This window comes from Bacillus rossius, chromosome 3 (genome assembly GCF_032445375.1).
Source record: "Bacillus rossius redtenbacheri isolate Brsri chromosome 3, Brsri_v3, whole genome shotgun sequence".
NCBI lineage: Eukaryota > Metazoa > Arthropoda > Insecta > Phasmatodea > Bacillidae > Bacillus > Bacillus rossius.
The window spans coordinates 117,332,188-117,352,700 of NC_086332.1; the positions used below are offsets into that span (position 1 = coordinate 117,332,188).

The window sequence follows — 20,513 nt, forward strand, 5'->3', positions numbered from 1 at the left end:
TTGCGATGACATGGACATGAAACCAAACCGAAAACTGTACTCAATGTATTACAGGTAAATGATAATAGATTCCACTTGGCGAAATTTGCATTTCATAGAATGTTGAAAGACTACTTTTATCTAAATACACTTAGTGAGTCGAAAGACATTTGTTCTTTTCTTGACAATATCAAGCAGAACATTATCAATCAGCTTACTGATGAAGTAGCAACGTACGGACCTTTAAAATATAACTTGTGGCTGGACTGTTTATATGTTAAACTGTATTTGTTCAAGGATCAAGAGAAGAGGTGCACTTTCAAGACATTAGTTGCTACAGTTTATTCTTCTGATGATGTAAAGCAGTCAGTTAAACATGGTATTGAGAAACTCTGTCAGGTAGAGGAAGACTATGTCAGTAAAGAATCTGGCTTGTCCCTGTCTTCAGTAAACCGATTGGAGCTGAGTATCAGTCAGTTCAAGCCAATGCATAACTAAATGTTTATTAGATTACTATGTTTCACAAGTATTCCTGTAATAGAGTAGAAATTACATAAAAAAAATTATTTGTAATTTTGTTGCTTTATTTCTAGAACCTTTAATACTTCATAGTATTTTAATAAAATTATATTTTTTACATCAGTCAGGCATCTAACCAAGGGGAGCGAATCAACAATAATTTTTTTAGTGAGTGAATTTTTTTTAAGAATTTTGATTTTTTTTCCAAATTTTTAGCTTAATAATTCAAGATTTTGAAGATGGCGGCCAATACGGCCGACAAGATGGTGGGTGCTCTGGCAATAAATGATTCCTGCACTCTAGCAGGTAAAAAATTAAACTAATATGGCGGCAGCGTTCTCTAGCAAACAAAAACAATATGTTGGCAGCTGCCTCCAGCAGACGAAAACGAGATGGCTACCATTACGTCATACTGGCTGAAGTAATATCTGCCTTGGCATTAGTGAAGGGAGGTCAGACTGCCGGTGGCTTCTGTGAAGGAAGGATCCGTTGCCATTTTTAATCAATTCCCTTCGCTGGGTTCGAACCTAGGCTCTTATGATGTAAGTATGTTTTTTAATTAAAATTTTTTTAAGTAAATTTTTATGAATTTTAAAATTTATAACTTTAAAATTTATAGCCCCAAAATTATGGATTTATAATATGGCAGACAATTTTTAATATTTCGGAAGTTCTGTTTATTAAAATTGTATTAATTATATTTTTTTATGAATTTTAATTTTTTCCCATTAAAATACGTTAATATGTACGAAATTTCAATATAGCGGCCGAAATGAAAAGTGCCACGATGTTGGTCAAGGTCAAGGTCTATTCTCCCCACCATATGCTGAGTGGAGGCTTGTAAATGGTGAATTTAAGCCTCAATGGGAAATCTCAAGCCTCTGTCATTTTTGGGGAATATTTGTGGAAAATTTCTTTCAAAATGGAAATTTTTCCCTCAAAATAGCCCAATTTCTAGGAATTTTTATCAATTGTAAGTAATTTTTGAGGAATTTTGAGAAATTTTAAAACCAAAAATGGCCACTCTGACGTCACAATCCATGATCGCGGACTGTCAGTCACAATCCGCACCCAGAACCCAGGCACCGAAATGTTGAATCAGCTCAATAAGGTTGTTTGTTTGTAGGCAGTATTTACATATCGATTTCATTCGTTTGAGTATAATATGTGTTTTAAAATGTTTCAGTAATGCCTAGAAGTATAACTTCTAATGTGTGCGGAAACTTTATGGTATTAAATGTTTAGTGAATTTTAACAAGATGGACAGAATTTTAGTAAAATTCCTTGTTTAAAATCATATCCAAAGCCAGGGTTTTGGATTGTTTCAAGTCATTTTTGCTTTTATCGGAGCTGTTTCTAATAGTTTGAAATTTTGTGTTGTTTTGTGCTGCTATCTGCGCGTAATGGTGGCAAGCAACTTTTAACGATTCAGGCTGCGAATTCTAGAGGTGCAGAAAGTATGTGTGTGATTTGTATCCAGAACTTTTGTTAATTGAAAAGCTACCATTATACTTATATTTATGAAGTTCTGAATTATTTAAAGAATTCTATGTAAATTGTTGTGTCCTAGTTTGGTATTATCAGTTTATTTTGAACATGAACAACATGAGAACGCATGAATTTGCCTGTTACCGAGGTTAGATGATTACATATCATTGGCAAGTACTGAAAGTTTCTTAGATTTTTTTTTTATTAAATGCCTTGCAAAGACATCTTGCCAAGACATATTTCAGGAGCAGTAAATAACACGAGAAGAGTGATGTCCTGGTACAGATGGGCTGGGTAATGCTGTGGCGTATGTCTTATGTTGGTATGCCCAGTAGTTTTAAGTAGAGGGCAGCATATTTAGGTAATACTTGTGCCATTTAATATTCTTGTGACATGAAAAGGTTTGTGCTCTTCACCACCTAGCAGTATTGCAGATTCAAAATAGTTGGAATATTGTTTTTTGTTTGTGTTTTTGTTACTACTCAAGGTGGTGATTATAATTTGTGGTTCATCAAAAATTATAAGACAATTAAAGGTATAAAGAGCATGGTGAAATGCACCGTGCTTTTTTTCTCTTCTGCACTCTTATTACCTCATTTTGTATTTGACTATGTTTAATTTATCCTGGTTTGTAACAGTCTGTTATAACATTAAAATAGCCATGCTTGTGTAGAGAAAAAAGTTTGTGTACTTGTAATTGCTAGAGTATAAATATAGTTATATTTTACTATTCTGCAAGTTACTAAACTAAAGTTTTTTTATATAACTTTTTCCTTATCATTTTAAGATGTAAACATTCAGATGGATTATAAATAGTATCATGAGAAGTGTTTATACCATAATGAGGTTAGTAGTTTATAAATGCTCTTAGGTATTGGTAATCTTATTGAAGTACAAAATAATTCTGAATGTATCTTGAGTGAAAGAATTTCTTGAATTGGGGGAATATTAGCAGTACCTACTTACAACTACCTAGTCTGTAAAAGCTCCCTAGCAACCACAAACATTATTTTTACTATCCACACTGTACACCTAATGTAATATATTAGCACTGTTAAATAGATTCAGTATATTAGAATAAATAATCAGTTATGTCAGTTTGGTCCTTCGAAAGTCATTGAAGATGGAACACATCTGTAAGATTTCTGGTCCCTGGTAATAGGGAAAATAATTTTTGTGATTTAAATTTTTAAATAACTGCCACAGCCTCATGCCCGGCACAGTGGCTGATATCCTCCCCCTTCTCCGAAGTTGGAAAGTATCAGGGAAGCATTGGGTAATTTTGGGTGATGTCAAGGTTCTGATATTAGAACTTTGTGAGAAGCTGTGTCGTCTGAGGCTACTTTTGCAACTTCAGTCAGTAATGTTACGAGGCGGCCAGAGACGGCTGGAGCGGCGCGCCGGCCGCGCTTATCTCTGGGGAAACCCCGCTGCGACCAGGTGATGCCTGTTCATCCCCCTTCCCCTCCTTCAGCATGTTTGTAAATAGTCTGTGCGCCCTACTGTCTCTGCTGGCACATTCTGCGCGTCCAGAGAGAGCCGTCGCGTGAAGTGGCGTAACTAGGACGCCATTGTTCTCGCAGCTTCGAGTGTTTAGTCGGGGATTCTGACGATGCGAGTGGGGATTGTAAATTGTTTTAACCAGACGAATATTGCATCTATTAGGTAACAAATAAAACTGCATTTAATTAGTAAATATCGCAGGCTTTCGCGGCCATTGTCTGGAGTTGCTTGGCTTCTGGGTTGTAGTCGCGTCAAAGACGAAGAAATCACCTAGCTCCCTGATGATGGCGACTGCAACGTTGACCGAAACGTCGGTGATATCTTCGTCTTCGACGCGACTACAACTCAGAAGTCAAGCAATTCTGTATTTAATTAATTGGGCTATCCTGTTCGGGTCGGTTACGGTTTCAGTAGTAAGTTTTTTTCGATACACATGTTAAAATAGTAATGTTTTACTATTTTTTAATTATTTTAATCCCGCCCCCGCCCCTGTTTGAAAAAAAAAATTCCTTCTCCGCCACGGCTCGTATGTATAGTATAAGCGAGCAGCTGGAAGCCGGCCGTCTGGCGACACACGTGGGAGTCAAGGAGGCGGCAGTTGCGGCCCGCCAGGTGGCAGGAGGGCGGCGGAACAACCCTTATCGGTGTCTCCCCGTGCGCTGTTTGCGCAACTGCCCGCCGGCTGGAAGACCTGCCGCGCTATTGTGTGCGGAGCGGGAGCCTCCAAGACGCCGCGGGACATTGTCGAGCGCCACAAAGGCCGGCCTCGGCCGGGCAGCTGGCCGGCATGTCGTCCCCGCTTGCTAGCGTTCACCAGGGTGCCCGCCTTGTGGAAAGTCAGGGAATCTACGGGAAATCTGGGATAAGTCACGGAAATTCTCCAGTAGTAGCAATTTTAAGGTAAAAAATTGTGTGCTCAAAGCTGTTATCACTCGGACAGTGAAATATATTTTTCCAGATAGTGTTTTAGTACACACACACATCGATATATATATAAATAAATCGATGTATGTGTGTATGTATGTTCCTTATGGACTCCAAAACGGCTGGACCAATTTGGATGAAATTTCCAGGCAATCTTCATATTAGCCCAGCGGGTGATCCTGTGAAGTTTGGTAACGATCGGTTCAACAGGTTTTTTAAAAAATTTTAATGTTTTGCAATTTTGTTTCGTATTTTCAATAAAAATGAATAAAAAATTAGATTTTTTTTTTTTTTTTTAGATTTTTGAAAATTCACAATTAAAACCGATTTTAGGATCGCTAGTATATGTATATATAATAGGATATTGGTATGCATGACGTCAATAAACTCCGACATCTCTTGGCCGAACACCATGCAAGTTGGCACAGCGAAGTGTTTTTTCATGGAAAAGGTTTTTATGCTATCCATTTTTTTTTTGTAATTCGCCGCTAGATGGCGCTGCAGCCATCAACTTCTAAACCGTTCAGTCGATCGCCGTGAAAATTGGTTTGCATAGATATTTGAACACTGACAGTATTTTTGCGATATCCATTTTGCTATAACTCGCCACTAGATGGCGCTGCAGCGCATTAACTTCGAAACCGTTCACCCGATCGCCATGGGTAAACAGAAAATCATAGGTCGTAGAAAGAAAAACAGCAATTGTGTGTCATTTCTCTATGTTCAACACACTGGCATATAGCGCTATCCATGTTGCTGTAACTCGCGGACAATATATCACTCTGTGTTCATCCCGGGCAACGCTGGGTACTGCAGCTAGTACACTATAAAATTGCGTATGCAAGGTTCTGTTTGAATGTTCATTTTGTTTTATAATTCAAAGTCAGCTGTGGAAATGTTGAAAGCTGTATTTTCGTTATTTATTTCAGAAAATCGCAAAGTAAGTAAATAAAAAAAACAGGAAATTTTAACTTTTGGTTATGGTAAGTTAGGGAAAATTCAGGAAAATTGTATTGAATATTTGTGTGGACATACTCTACATATTTATCCATTTCTAGGTGGCGTTTTAAATTAGTCTTTTTCTTCTAAAACATTTTACGTTAATTTTTTTAATTTTGGGAGACGTAATCGCTAATCGAATTCAAGGGGAATGAACTTGAGTGCGAGGCATTGTAAGGCTCTGCTTCCACGTTGCCGCAAATCGGGAAGATAAATAAATAATTATAATAACTTGCCCTGAATTGCACCACGGAAACGTGCATACGCCTAGATGTTACAGGGTATAGAATTATAATATTCCATTAGCAGTGGCGAACCGATTAAACTGGCGAATGAGAAACTTCGTCAAATAAACTTCGTATTGAGCAGAATATTGGCAATTACGACTTTGAGCCCAAGGCACCGATTATAGCAGCGCGCATCCGCGTGTCCGTGGTGAAAAGAAACACGTATTTATCTATTATTTATTTTCCTGACTTTCGGCAGCGTGGTTCTTTGAGAAGTGGACTCGGTGAAAGAATGTCGGGGTGGGCGATCGTCTGTGACGAGGGTGCCGCTAAAGCTACGGCCACGCAGGGCGCTGTGTTCGCTACACGGTAAGATGTAGCCAGCTGCATCTCAGGTGTCACGGCCACACAAAGCTGTTTGGTTCTCGGCTCGTTTTTCTAAAAACGTCGCTGACTTCGCGCATGCGCAGATAAACGAAAACATCTGTTCTCGCGCGGAATAGTTCTGTACTTTTGCGTTTGCTTTACATAAAGTTTAATTTCTCTCAGTATTGTGCTTTAAACAGTCAATTCGATGAAAAAGTTAATTGAAAGATTACGATGATATCCAACTTTGTGGAATAAATCGATGGAAGAATATAGAAGGCATGCTATGCAGGACAATGCATGTGATTTGATTCCAAGGGGATGCTATCAAACTGAGTTGAATTTATACTGAAGTAACTCATTAAATTGGTTTCGTCCTCACCAGCAACTGCTTCATCAAATGAAATTCTGCAAATTCTTTTGTTTTTATATTAAATTCATGGACGCATTTCCTTTTTACGTTCACAACGTCACACTTGTCACTTTTTTTTAAACTAATCTGAGGAACACGCAAAATGCATAAATATTTTTAGTTTCTTACAACTATTCTTTAGTGTTGTATTTTTCTGCAGAATAATTAATTTATATATTTGTGCGGCATGTGTTGAATAATCGAGAAATAATTCTCTTAAAAACAGTTCTTACAAAAAAAAAATAAAAATTAGATTAGGTAACATACATTACAAAATAATTTTTGTGTAAATTTGTTCTTTGGGAACATCATGGCTACATAACAATATCTACTGACATGTTATTCTACATCTGCAAACCAATATGTCTAATACAAAACAGTTTACCTGATAATTGTTTAAAGATTAATAAAGCTGGATAAGACTCGGATACATACAGGACCAATGCATTGATAATAATGAAAACACGTATAAAACATGTATGTACAACACACGTGAGCACGTGTCACCATATGTGTGGCCACTCTCTGGAGTACGCATACTCGATGTTGTTCATCTCCGTCGAATCTCGACTACACGTGCGTACGAACAAGCGGCGGAACAATGTTGAACGATGAACAGCGCCGCCAGGCAGGAAACAAAGGTACTCTGCGGACGTCGATTGTCCAAGTGCGATAGATAACACATCTGTTCATTCGTACGCTCACAGTGTTATATTGCTGTGAATGCTACAACTAACACAGGTTTGGATACCACATACTACACCCTTCACTTTCGTCTGCGCCAGTTCCCGATCACCCTGTGTTGTCAGATTGCTGAAGCGGGCCGCGGGCTGCCAGTGCAGTGAGTTCGGGGAAATCAGGAACCAGGATCCTCTGTGTGTTACCACTGAGCCACCTCGCTCATCTTGGAGATAAGGGCGAGATGAAACAATCGAGATCCGGATGCCTGGCGTTGCGTTTGTCGCGATGAGATCTCAAGACTAGCGGTGTTGCGTTTCTGTGTTCCCGTGATTGGCTGAGATCCTCCCTGGTACACGCGACTCGAGCCATCCAGCGCGTCCTGAATGGCGGGCGAAACAGGGCAGTGGCTGTACTTGCAGACGGGCACCATGGTCCAGTCAGTCGATACATCGTGCCTTGCAAAAGGTGGGTAGAAGCGTTTTTTTTTTGTACATCGATGCCAACATTAGGAAACCAAGTTATCCGACATGGCTTATTTGCAGTCCAATGAGCGAGTGAACTCATGGCCCCAGGCCACGCTTGAGCCGCGGGGGGCGGGGGCGGGTGTTTCTTCCCGCGGGCCGTCACAAAGAGCCCTCGTCTTGAGCAGCTGGGGTCGTCAGCCTCAGCTGCCGCGCTCTCCTCGTCCGGAGGAGTTGCAGTTGGCCAGGGAAAGTAAGGGCATTCACTTTCAAGCTTAGACTAGTCATGGAAATTCCTCAGTGATAAGTGATTTGAAGGTGAGCTGTGACGTCAGGTGCTGATATATCAGACCAGAGCAAGCTTCCGAGTTCAAATAGGTCAGACAGCAACATCTGCATCTGATTTCATTGAAAATTCTCGCCAATGAGAAGCTTGGTCAGTACAAACTAACTGCAAAGTCGCGCGAAAATAATTATTTCCAAACAAACATTTTAATTGCGAGTTATCATTTCGTCTTGGGCACCGTTTTGTTTTACTTATTTTGAAAGTACGCAAACGTATGTAATAATGAAAAGAGCATGTTTGGCCAAAATATAGATAAACTATAGTGTAATTCAGAGAAGTATCGAAATTCCATTAATAAACATTCCAATTAATCTTATCTTGTATGAAGCTCTCGAGTGAAGCCTACATAAATATCCGCAGCATCTACCGTGCTACCTTATATGTATCTTCATGTGAACCAGATGCATCGGACGAGTGAGGCACAATGCTACAGAAGACGTGTCACACAGCATGGCCAGACAGCATGGACGCGTCTGCGCCCTATCAGTCCACTTTCCTGCCGGCCTAACCTCCACTCAGACAACATACCTGGTCTGGCCTTGCACAGGCGGCCAAGGCACCACACGTAGTTTCGACGTGTAACAGCTTATCTCTCGGTACACGGCATTTGGTACAGGCCATTTCGTGAATGGAACAGAAGTCGCATGGAACGGAAATGTGTAACCACGGTGCTGCCATCTGCGGCGTATGGCGCTGACGAAAGTTCACAAAGTCAAAGGTAAACTTTAGTCTATAGTATTAACTGCTTAATGTATTTTAACAATATGGGCAGTATTTTAATAAAATCAGGACGAAAGCCGGGGTTTGGTATTTTTTCAAATATTTTTCGCTTTCATCGGAGTCGTTTCATTATATAATTTAATTTCAGTCTGCAAACGGAATGGTTCAATAGCTGCTCCGGCAGCAAATTCTAGCGCGGGTGCGGAAACTACGGTGATTCGCGTCCAATAATGTAGTGAAAAACACAATTTGCGTGTATTTATCACGCTCGGCATTATATTAAAGATTTCTACGTTAAATTCCGTGTCCGAGTTTCGTATGATAAGTGTATTTGCCACATGAGAACACATGAATTAGCTCGTTACCAAGGTTAGATGTTAAACATCCCTGGCGATTTCTAAAAGACACGCACAATTGTTTTTTTCGTACACTGCCCAAATTTGAAACTTTACTGGTAATTATCTAGTTTAAATTATCAGTTTACACTTTATTGTTCGTCACACTAAACTAAACGCGTATGAAATCAGCCTCTGAATGACACCACTCTTTGTGTGTGCCAACGTAGGCCTATGTACAAATGCATGAGCGACGTAGTCCGTCTCTCATGAATTAACTGTAGAAAATTAATAAAAACAGGAAAAAATATTTTTTTAAACAATGATTTAAGTATTTTCAACGATTTATGTAAGCGTACTTCGGCTTGGAATTTCCAAATTCTCATTTCAACAGTCGAACATCGTGTAAACGAAGTATAATAACATAATTGTCAATGGTGGTCAGTAGGACATTGCGTTCCTTCGGGCGTAATGTATTAATTATGGGGCTGTGGCTTGGTGGCTTACTCAGTTTTGGCTTAACAGTCGTGAGGATTCGGCTATGTTCGGGCGTGTCCGCCAATCGATGCCTATGATAGGCAGGTCACCGGACATTTTAGAAGATTCCATATACGCCATATTGGAATCCGCTATTTGCAAAATCTGTATTTATTAAGCTAGAAATTTGGAAAAAATTCATAAATTCATAAAACAATCACTTTTTAAATATTTTATTGATTGATTAAATTGATTTCCGTCCGTGGTTCAATTCTTTCTCGATGCAAATAGTTTATTTTATGCAAAAAAAAATACTTATTTTATAAATTATGCCGAAATGCCTGTAAGGGGCATAATTTACTCATCTACCAGACTCCAATTGATTCGATCGATTCCTGTCCTAGGTTCGATCATTGTTAAATGCTAAATTTTTATTTAAAAAAAAAAAAAATCATGGTGAAAAATCCTAAAGATTGCTTGAATTCCTCATCCACCAGCCGCCAGTAAGCTACCGATGCCTACTTGGCCGCCATATTGAAATTATGTAATTTTTTAGCCATAAATAAAAAAATCACTTAATATAATCATCGATTCCTGTCCGCAGTTTGATACCATGCAGTACAAAGTTGATTAAATAGATTAATTATATATTAAACAGTCTAGGGTCCGGGGTGCAATAACTAAAGAAGCATCAATATAACATGAAACAGCAAGACAGGGAAGAAGCTAGCACACACCAAGTGCCAGTCACTCATGTGGTAAGGACCATGCGATCGATACCCACCCGCTAACTTTGTATTTTTTTTCTTGCCTCGTGTAGAAAAATAACTTCCAATGCATGTGAAGTTAAAAGTATTCACGTACGACTAGTCAAAGTACCTAAATTCAAGCTCGCTAACCACAAAGTTGTTGAAAAATTCTCAAGGCTATAGACAGAGGCTGCCGGACGAAGCCCGACTGTCGCTGCATGCCGCGCGCTCGCAGAAGTGGCGGGCGGCCGTCCATCTGGCCGCTTGCTCGCGGCACGCATAGCACGGGCCATCACGGCAATACGTACAAACATGGTTGAAATCGTAACCAGGTACATGCAAAGTACTTGTTGGAATGGCTTCAAAGTACTAAAAACGGAACGAGAGTAGAAAACTACCCTACGAATGAAACATTTTCGCCCCGAAAATTTTTGTAGTCCATTGACCAGAGTCGAACCCAGGTCATATGCCACAAAAAAAGACATCGCCACAAATCATAAGAAACACCAAATCTTCATACAGTCCAAGCATCTCCGAACCAACAGGTATTTTTCGACGATGTTCGGAGGACATTTTCAACAGGCCATATCCAATGTCAGGCGTTTAGGACAAGTGTCTTCGAAACCAAGAGGCCAGGTCATGTACAATGCCAGGCGTATAGACCAAATTGATACGGAACAAGATGACTCATTTTTTCGATACTTGGTATTCCTTTCATACAGACAAGAGTTTTCGAACTGTCAGACCAATTTGTATGGATTTAATATAATACAAGACCAAGAGGTTTTGATTCTTTAAATAGTCAATCCTGACGATAGATTCAATACGTGCATTTAACGAAAAGTACACAGTTTATGACGAAAATTCAACTCAGTAGGATACGATCTCGCGACAGGGATACGATCTCGCGACAGGGATACGATCTCGCCACAGGGATACGATCTCGCGACAGGGATACGATCTCGCCACAGGGATACGATCTCGCGACAGGGATACTATCTCGCGACAGGGATACTATCTCGCGACAGGGATACGATCTCGCGACAGGGATACTATCTCGCGACAGGGATACTATCTCGCGACAGGGATACGATCTCGCGACAGGGATACGATCTCGCGACAGGGATACTATCTCGCGACAGGGATACTATCTCGCGACAGGGATACGATCTCGCGACAGGGATACGATCTCGCGACAGGGATACGATCTCGCGACAGGGATACGATCTCGCGACAGGGATACGATCTCGCGACAGGGATACGATCTCGCCACAGGGATACGATCTCGCGACAGGGATACGATCTCGCGACAGGGATACGATCTCGCGACAGGGATACGATCTCGCGACAGGGATACGATCTCGCGACAGGGATACGATCTCGCGACAGGGATACGATCTCGCCACAGGGATACGACTGGTAGGATACTACGAGACCTCAATCTTAGTTAGAAATCAGATTACGAGAATAAAACTATCATATTTGAAATCCAATTAATTGTTTTTTATTTTTATTTTATACAAATGCAGGTAAAACAAGTCATTATTGTATGTAGCCAGCTTTCCTCAGTTCTTTGAGTATGAAGACTACTTCGTTTAGGTGCTAGTAGTTTCCTCCACTAATCGATGCCATCAGTAGTCGCAGACGATCGATCAATATGTTACGATTTTTTCATGATGTATAATCAATCTCTTCTGCTATCTTCATCTTCTTGGAATATTTTTTATTAATATATTTAAGATCACTATCGTCCCAATGAGCGTCGTAAGTTTGATCAGAATGATTTATTTTATCACGTCGTTTCCATCTTTTTGGTCTCAGTGCATCATCGTTGCTAGCATCAAATGCTTCTATTTTGTTCTCATTTTCTGTAAAGCATTGTTGCTGCCATGGCCTCCAGTAATATTATTTAATCCTTCAGCTTGAGGTAAAGTGAATCCATCAGAGAATTCTGTAGGAAGATCAAATCGTTCATGACTTTTTTTAGGAAACTTGTCATCATTTTCTTACTGTAGAACTGTATCTTGGTGCCATTTTTTTTTGTTGCTGGGATTTCATTACATTTTAATTCACAGGATGCAAATGTTCAAGTGTGACGATTTTTGCCAATTTCTCATGCATTCGGTTCAAACACAGACTTTTTTCTCAGTAGACGAAAAAAAATGTACCATCGCAGGTTTCGATTTTTTTTTTATCACTTCGTCCAAACTGAAAACCGCAGTTGTCGCAACGTAGCACTTTCCGCAAAGGACTCTTTGTCCAATTGCATTTGTCAAGACCTCGAGCATTGTTTGTTTTATTTTAGTAAACGAAATGCCACAGTACCGACACCGATTTTGAAGTATTTGTTTTTGACTCTTTGCCAACATTGAAAGTGAATTATTCCCTTATGATGAAAGTTTGTATTTAGTTGTATTTAAAATAAACTGAGTTTTTTTAAGATGATCATTTGTTTTATTATTATTTCTCAAGAAAAACATAAGTAGATCACTGCTTAGCCTACATGTCCAGATGATTTTCCACACATTCACTACAGGCTTAGCTCGTCGCTCGATTCCAAAAATAATAATTGAAGTTCCTTTTTTTATATGTTTAACAAAGGTTCCAGTAACCCGCGGAAAATATCCCGGGTGGATAAAAACTGTCACCCTGGGCCGATGCCGACGCCTGAGGTCAAATTTCTAACTAAAGTCCAAAAATTAAAAAAAAAAAAAAAAAAGGGTCATGTTTCGGCCTGGCCCCGACCAGCAGGCGTGAAATTCTCTATTAGTAAATCTCACTTCATTGTGAGCTGCCGACGACACGCTCGCACGCAGCGACGATCGAGCGACAACCAACTGAACAACGAAGTTGTCTTCGCTTACCAAGGTGACAACAAAGGGGAGGCAACCCCGTGTCGACTGACTAATCACAGGACAGGATCCAGAAAAATGACCATATATGTGGAGAGATACTGGAAAACGTTTATTCCTGAAAGTCTGGGAAGACACGACATCACACCACCTCAAGGCTCGCTCTGATTGGCTGGCGAGGCAGCGCTCAGCGAAGGTTCTAGTCCAATGCGGCACAGCCGCGCGCCCACGTGCTGGGTTTCCCCCCCTCCCTCGTCAGTTACTTACTGGCGTCAGTGTGTCGCGTCCGTGTCTTCCTTTCCTTTTAAACCTTATAGATCCTTCTAGAATGTTACAGTCTTACTGCCCAGAATATGCTTTAAAATGTTACAAACGTAATTAATAGACATTTTAATTTTAATGATCAAGCAAACTATAATTAAAAAAAAATTAAACACACTACATTCAAATCTCTATCAAACCACGTTAATAATAATTAATATTATAGCACAAGCAATATGACTTAAATGCCTATACGTAATAGAAGGAACATTAGTACAAAATAATTATGAAACATTAACATAACATCATTAAAATAACATATTCTAATTACAAATTTATTAGTAGCAGGGGGCAGGAATTATGCTAGGTTACAGCTTCTCCAACAGATTTTAAGTAAATTGTATCAATGATCTTTCTAGTGAACCTTATCTCAGTTTCTTCAGTTTATCAAGTTAAAATATTGAAACTTTAGATTTTGTTTTATAACATTGTTTAGCAGAAATAAGTTTTCACGTATAAAAATGCCTCAAAATATTTTTGAATTAAATTCTTCAAAAAAATGGAGATGAGAAAATATTTATAACCTTTTTTTGAACATTAGTTTCTTCAGTGTGCAATTAATTTGAAATGCATTAAAAAAAATAACAAGAATAAGATATGGTGAAACATCAAACTAATAATTAAAAAATTCAAGATAAAACTTTTAATGTAACAAAATTTCCTCAACTTCTAATTTATAATTTAATGGTGGTGAAACTGGTCTTAAGGTGACTAACATGTATTAGTGCATGCTCCATCTGCCAAAAATTATGATGCTTTGCCTTGTTTGATGTTATAAATGTTAGCATTAACTACTGTTTCGTAGATTGTATTCATTAGCAAATGAATACGTTGACAATTCGGAGATATTGTTTGCAATTAATTTATTCGTCAACTGATTACAATATGCATACAATAACACGAGCTACTACTTGACTCTGTTTACATAGGCCGGCCATCTTGACATTACTGGTCTATATTCATGACATCCTCCCTTTTCCAACGAGTCTATTCCAGTGCTATCGTGACAGTCTGACAATTACTAATTCTACTTCTAAATACACAACAGTACCCTAGGCTGGTATTTACATTACAGGTTCATTTTGGATGGAGGAATCACGTATCTTCCGCTGCGAGTCTGCTTAGGGATATGTGTGTCCATGCTTGTGTTCCTTTGGCTGAAACTGGTGTTCATGGCAGGGTTCCTATGCTGGAGGTTTTCCTTGAACCCCAGCAAGTTCGGAGAAGTGCTCCTTGAGAGTGTCCTATCAGACGTGGGTGGTTGTGCTGCTTCGCCCGCTGGGTGTGGTGTCACTTCCTCTTCGTCCTTTCTATTTTCCCCTGGAATGTGCGGCATTCTCCGATGTACGTGGTTGCTGAGAGTCACGGAGGAGGGACCCGAGGGTTTGATAACCACGAGTTTCTCCTATATCTACCAGTGGGTGTGTCAATGGTACTGGTTGAACAATTTTTGCAGGAACCCAATTCCTGTGTGCTTCCCGGTAAAGAACTTCGTCTTCTGGTAAAAGAGAAGTGGCTTTGATTTGTTTTTGTTGAACGTTTGTGTTTCCGCATGTCGTAAAAATTTGAGGTTATTTGCAATACCTTTTACTAGTGCTGGTAGCAGCAACTTATCACTGGTTGGAAGCAGCATTTTTGTCCTGCGACCCATGAGGCGTTCGGCTGGAGAGCCTAGCCTTCCTCGAGGGGTATTCCTGTGGTGCAAGAGGGCAAGCATTGTGTCTGTCTTGTCTATGCTGCATTTGCGCAATAAATTTTTAGCCTCTTGGACGTATCGCTCCGCTAACCCATTTGAGCGGGGAAAATGGGGGCTGGAGATGCGGTGTGAGAAGTTCCACTCTTTTTGGAATTTTCCAAATTCAAAGGAGGTGAACTGTGGGCCTCCATCTGTCCTAAGTTCGTCTGGAATCCCCTGTTGAGCAAACCATCGTTTCAGTTCTTTGATAACTGCATCACTTGTAGTTGATCGTAACTGTATAAAATCAAAGTAGCCTGAATAACTATCTGCTATGACGAGGAAGTTGTCACCCTTTATCTGAAATAGATCCGATGCCACGTACATCCACGGACGAGATGGGATGAGTTCTGCACTGAGACATTCTTGAGGAGGGTCCCGTTGTGACCGGTTGCAGGTAGCGCACTTTTGGACAAATTCTGTGATGTCCTGCGTCATTCCTGGCCAGAACACATGGTCCCGTGCGAGCTGTAAGGTACCTAGGATGCTCTTATGTGGACGATGTAAGTGTGACAGCACCAGTGGTTTCATGCTACTTGGGATGAAAATTATGTCCTTGTACACTGCGAAATCTTCTCGATAAGTCCAATATTTGCGCAGGCATTCTGGTAGAAGTTCCTGTTTGGACGGCCATCCCTTCAGTATAGTTGCCCGTAAGGTGAATAGTTTGTCACAATTGTTAATGGCTTCTAGCAACTCCATAGTGCGCTCCTTTGACAGTGGTATTAAGACGTGGATTTCAAAAGTGGTTGGACTGTTTGTTTCTGGAATGTTGTGGCAGTCTCTGCTTAATGCATCGGCTATGTACAATTGTGCTCCCCTTTTGTACGTTACTGTGGGGTGATATGGCAATACCTCGAACAGGATCCTTTGCAGTCTGGCAGGCGCGTCCAGGAGTGGCTTTTTGAAAATGGCCTCCAGAGGTTTATGGTCAGTCTCAATTAGTAGGTTTGTGTTTCCCCAAATATACTGGTGAAATTTTTTACATGCTGTTAGTATGGCCAGGGCTTCCTTTTCCATTTGGCTATAATTTAGCTGAGCCTTTGTCAGTGCCTTTGATGCATAGGCGATGGGCTGATCTTCTTGCATCAGAACTGATGCTACTGAGTGGCTGCTTGGATCTACTGATAAGGTAACTGGTTTTTGGGGGATTCTTGAGGCAGATTTTTAGTGTCTCGAAGGCTCTTGTACCCAGTGCCAAGCGACATTTTTCTCCAAGAGCTGTCGCAGGGGTGTCGATATTTCTGACACCTTCGGTATGAACTTGGACAAGTAGTTCACCATGCCAAGAAATCTCTGTAACTCTTGCACTGTTGTGGGTTTCTTTATTTGCTCGATTGCTTCCACTTTTTCGGGGTCTGGCGAGAGTCCTTGGCTGCTTAAGATGTGACCCAGGAATTTGACTTGCTCTCTATTGAAACAGCATTTACTGGCATTTAGCTTCAGCCCCGCGTCTTTAAGTTTGGCTATTACGGTCGTTGTAAGGGATTCCAGTTTTTCCTTTGTGGGGGCATGAATCAGGATATCATCCATCGAGCATTCTGTACCTTCAATGTCTTGCAAGAGATGAGTCATTACTTGCTGAAATACCTCTGGAGCTGAGGCTAGGCCAAACGGCATGCGTTTGCAAGCATATCGGCCCCAGGGTGTTGCAAAGGTCAAGTATTTTGAAGTCCTTTCTGATACTTCTATTTGCCAGAATCCTTTTCTACAATCTAATAGTGTAAAGTATTTGGATTTATTTAAGCGAGTCGCGATTTCCTCCAGCGTCTGAAGTGGGAAATGCCGTCTTTTCAGGTTTTTGTTTATGTCAGAGGGATCAATGCATATTCTAACTTGACCTTCCTTGCGTACAAAAACCATGGGCGAGACCGCCGGGGTGGGTTCAGTAATGGGTGTGATGATGTTGCTATTTACCATACTGTCAAGCTCTTCTTTGACCTTGTCCCTTATATGATAGGGTACTTTCCGAGGTGGGTGTACTTTAAGGTTAGGTTGGTCTACTAGGTCTATATCGTAAACAAAACCCTTCAAGCGCACTATACCCTAAAATAATTCATCACATGTGTCCACAATTTCCATGCGTTTAACAAACTGTAAGCTTTCACATGTTTTCCTTCCAAGTACACATTGGTTTCCCTTCTCGACAATCAGAAACTTGATCACTGTTACTCTCTTTCTGCTAGTTACTACTGTTGAGTGTGCTTCACCCAGCACTGCCACTGCGTCTTTACTAAAGGACAAGAGGCACTTGGTTTTTGATGGGACAATTTCCAGCTTACATTTGTGAGCAATGGAATCAGTTACAACATTGCACTGTGTGCCAGTGTCTAGCTTGAAGTTTACCTTGTATTTATTTTGTAGGGTCAATGTTTCCATCCAGTCAAACTCTGCTTCGGACCTGGCCAAACATGACACTAGAAACACTTCCTCCGAGTCTTCTAATTGGCCGGTGTTCTGCTGCTGTTCTACTTGTGAATTCACACTTGTAAGTGTTGTAACTTGCCTGGACTTGCACATGTGTGCAAAGTGCCCTGGTTTCTCGCATTTTCTGTAAGACTTCCCAAACGCCGGACATGATCTCCTTTGATGAGAAGTGCCGCACCTGGAACACTCAAACGGTGGTGAACGATTCCTTTCTGTTCCTCTTGATGAAGGCCTTCCTTTTCTATTTCTGTCCATGCAGATGGCTTCAACTGCTGGTGCATTATCCGTCTTCATCGTTAGTAATTGCTGTTTAGTTAGTTCTGCAGCTCTGCAAATTTTTACTGCCTGGTCAAAGGTTAGCTTTTCTTCAGCTAGCAGTCGTTCACATACGGAATCCCTGTAAATTACCACCGCTATTTTATCCCTCAAAAGGCTATTTGTCAATTCCTGGAAGTCACAGTTGTTTCCTTTATTTATGACAAAAGTCAGGAAATCATCAAAGGGATGGTAGTCCATTTGCACAATTTTGTTGAAGATATACCGTTCGTAGGTTATGTTCGATTTAGGAGAGAAATATGCATCAAATTTTGTTTTGATCTCTGTTAAATTTCTTTCTTCTGCCTGTGTGAATGAGAAGATATTATATATATTAGCTGCATCCGGGCCTATTATTGTCATGAAGGTGGCAACTTGTACTTCCGGACTTTTTTCATGAGGTTAGTTGCGACAGAATACCATTCAAACTGTTGACTCCATAATTTCCACGCATTTGCCATACCTTGTTCTGTAATAACTAATGGTTTGGGTGGTTTTAAGCTTACCCCCGACTCCGTGGCCATGACGATTTCATTCACGTTAGTTGTATGTTTGTTTAACTCTTCATAACACAGACCCGGGTTTCGGCACCATGTATTCATTAGCAAATGAATACGTTGACAATTCGGAGAGATTGTTTGCAATTAATTTATTCAACTGACTACAATATGCATACAATAACACGAGCGAATACTTGACTGTGTTTACGTAGGCCTGGTCTATATTCATGACATAGATGAACTTTAAAAGCAAAAAGTACATTCTGACCTCACAGAAAAACAATTTTTTGAGCATTTCCATTTAACATTCTAACTGCCCATAGGGCACAGTTAACTAGTTGTTGAGATTTTAAATTATTTTAGCACTTTGTTTTTATTCCAAACCATTATTACCACTTGTACTTCCACTACATATCTCACTTTCTCACTCCCACTCTTACCCTCTTTCCCACACACTATTATTACTCCATTAGACCCTTTTCACCCCCTTAGCAATCAAATTTTGGAAAATAAAAAAAAGTAATACATATCTTAATGTTAATTCGAGCTCAGTTTCTTATCTCTTGTAAAATTAGCTTTAAAGATATGATTTCTTATAATAAAACCAGACCTACCCCTTCTTCACGATCTTTTTCACTTCTTTAAGGGCTTTTTCATTTGGAAAAATTCTTCCTTACATTGAGTAAGTAGTTTTTTTCTCCAAATTTAATGTTTTTACCAATAGTAGTTGAAGCTGAGCTTTGGTATGTCACTTAGTCAGTTTATCCTTATGTACATATTGATTTTATGTACATTGTAAAAAAAAATGTTTTACTTTGTATTTTTAAAAGCAGTGCAAAGTAAGGAAACAATTTTGTTTTCTTTTATGATTTAATAAAAAAATATTCTATTGTGCTTTTCTTTAAAAAGTTATTTTTGGAAGAATAAATTTGAATTATATGTTGTATATATACATGGAGCTTGTCAAGATCAATATTTTATCATATTCTTAGTTACAATAAAATAATAAAACATAAAATTCAGTTACTAATACTAGGATAGGAAAACTTCTTTAGAAATACCATGCAATATCTTCCAAACATGATAATGGTTGCTATGTAAGCATTTTTAACAATTTTGTGCATCAAACCAAGTTGACTGTCTTGACTGAGCCGTACACCAATATGGACTATTGAAAATAGGAACAAGTAAATGATTACGTACCATCAAATGCAGACTCCATCTAAAATTCAATTTAGTAATAATCTTCAACCACAGATTATTTCATGAAAAACTACCTACTTATATTTTAGACTGAACTGCAGGTTACATCACAAAGTGCCTGTTTATGTGTGTGAAAACCACAGGTCGCTGTATGTTTAGCATGCTATCCTCCGGCTAGGGTGATTCTCATTTGATCCTCTGAATTTCCTCATATAGGAAATGTGACGAACATGATTAGCGGTAGAAAATTGTTTTTTTCTCATGGTAGTTACATACATTTAGGTTCTTATTTCATGTCATTTTGAGGAATTGTCATCATTTAGGCATACTAAATCAGAATTTTGTAAGTTGGGTGGAGTGTTAACTCTGCCTATTTATTTTTCATCACATTATTGTTGGTTCATACGTAAGGATTTAAAACAGTCTTGGCTTTTGGGTTGAAGCCATGTCATGGTGCAGGCTCATCAGGGTGTCAATAAAGCATTCTGTGGCCATGGAGCCTGACCATCTTCAAGGGTTTGCAGCATGTGCTTCTCGGTTGAAGAACTGGGTTTGGTCCCTAATATGTGTGTGAGTATGTTGGTGAGAGTCTAGGTGGATGTTGCAGGGCCCCAGCGATGTGGCTGTGTTGGACTTCTTCACACAAGTGTGGCAGGACGAGCAGCAGCTGGCGCCCACTTCAAGTCCCAAGTCTCACACAGGTACACGCACATTGCGAAGTTTTCATTGTGGCATCAGACTTAGACAATTACGTTTGAAAATATCTTTTCAGTCGCTATTGCTTGCCAACCAAGGACAGTTTGACCATGTAATAAATAAGTGTTTTTACTGTGTGTGACATCATCCCGAGTTACAGAGTTTAAAACTTAGCATCTGTTTAAAATTTTGATGCTATACTCCGCACAGAATACCATCCTGACCACATTGCCCAAGTAGCTGAATTGCCACAGCATTGCCGCTTCCTACTCTTGGCA

At 39.8% G+C, this 20,513-nt stretch overlaps 1 protein-coding gene across 4 annotated transcripts in view; it reads left to right on the forward strand.

Moving 5' to 3' along the window:
* Positions 1-20,513, forward strand: part of LOC134531185 (coiled-coil and C2 domain-containing protein 2A) — a 210,444-nt gene that overhangs the window by 19,458 nt on the left and 170,473 nt on the right. For all 4 annotated transcript variants that reach the window (XM_063366819.1, XM_063366822.1, XM_063366821.1 and 1 more), the window contains exon 6: positions 20,147-20,240. In XM_063366819.1, the coding sequence (XP_063222889.1) occupies positions 20,147-20,240 (94 nt within the window). The remainder of the gene's footprint in view (positions 1-20,146; positions 20,241-20,513) is intronic.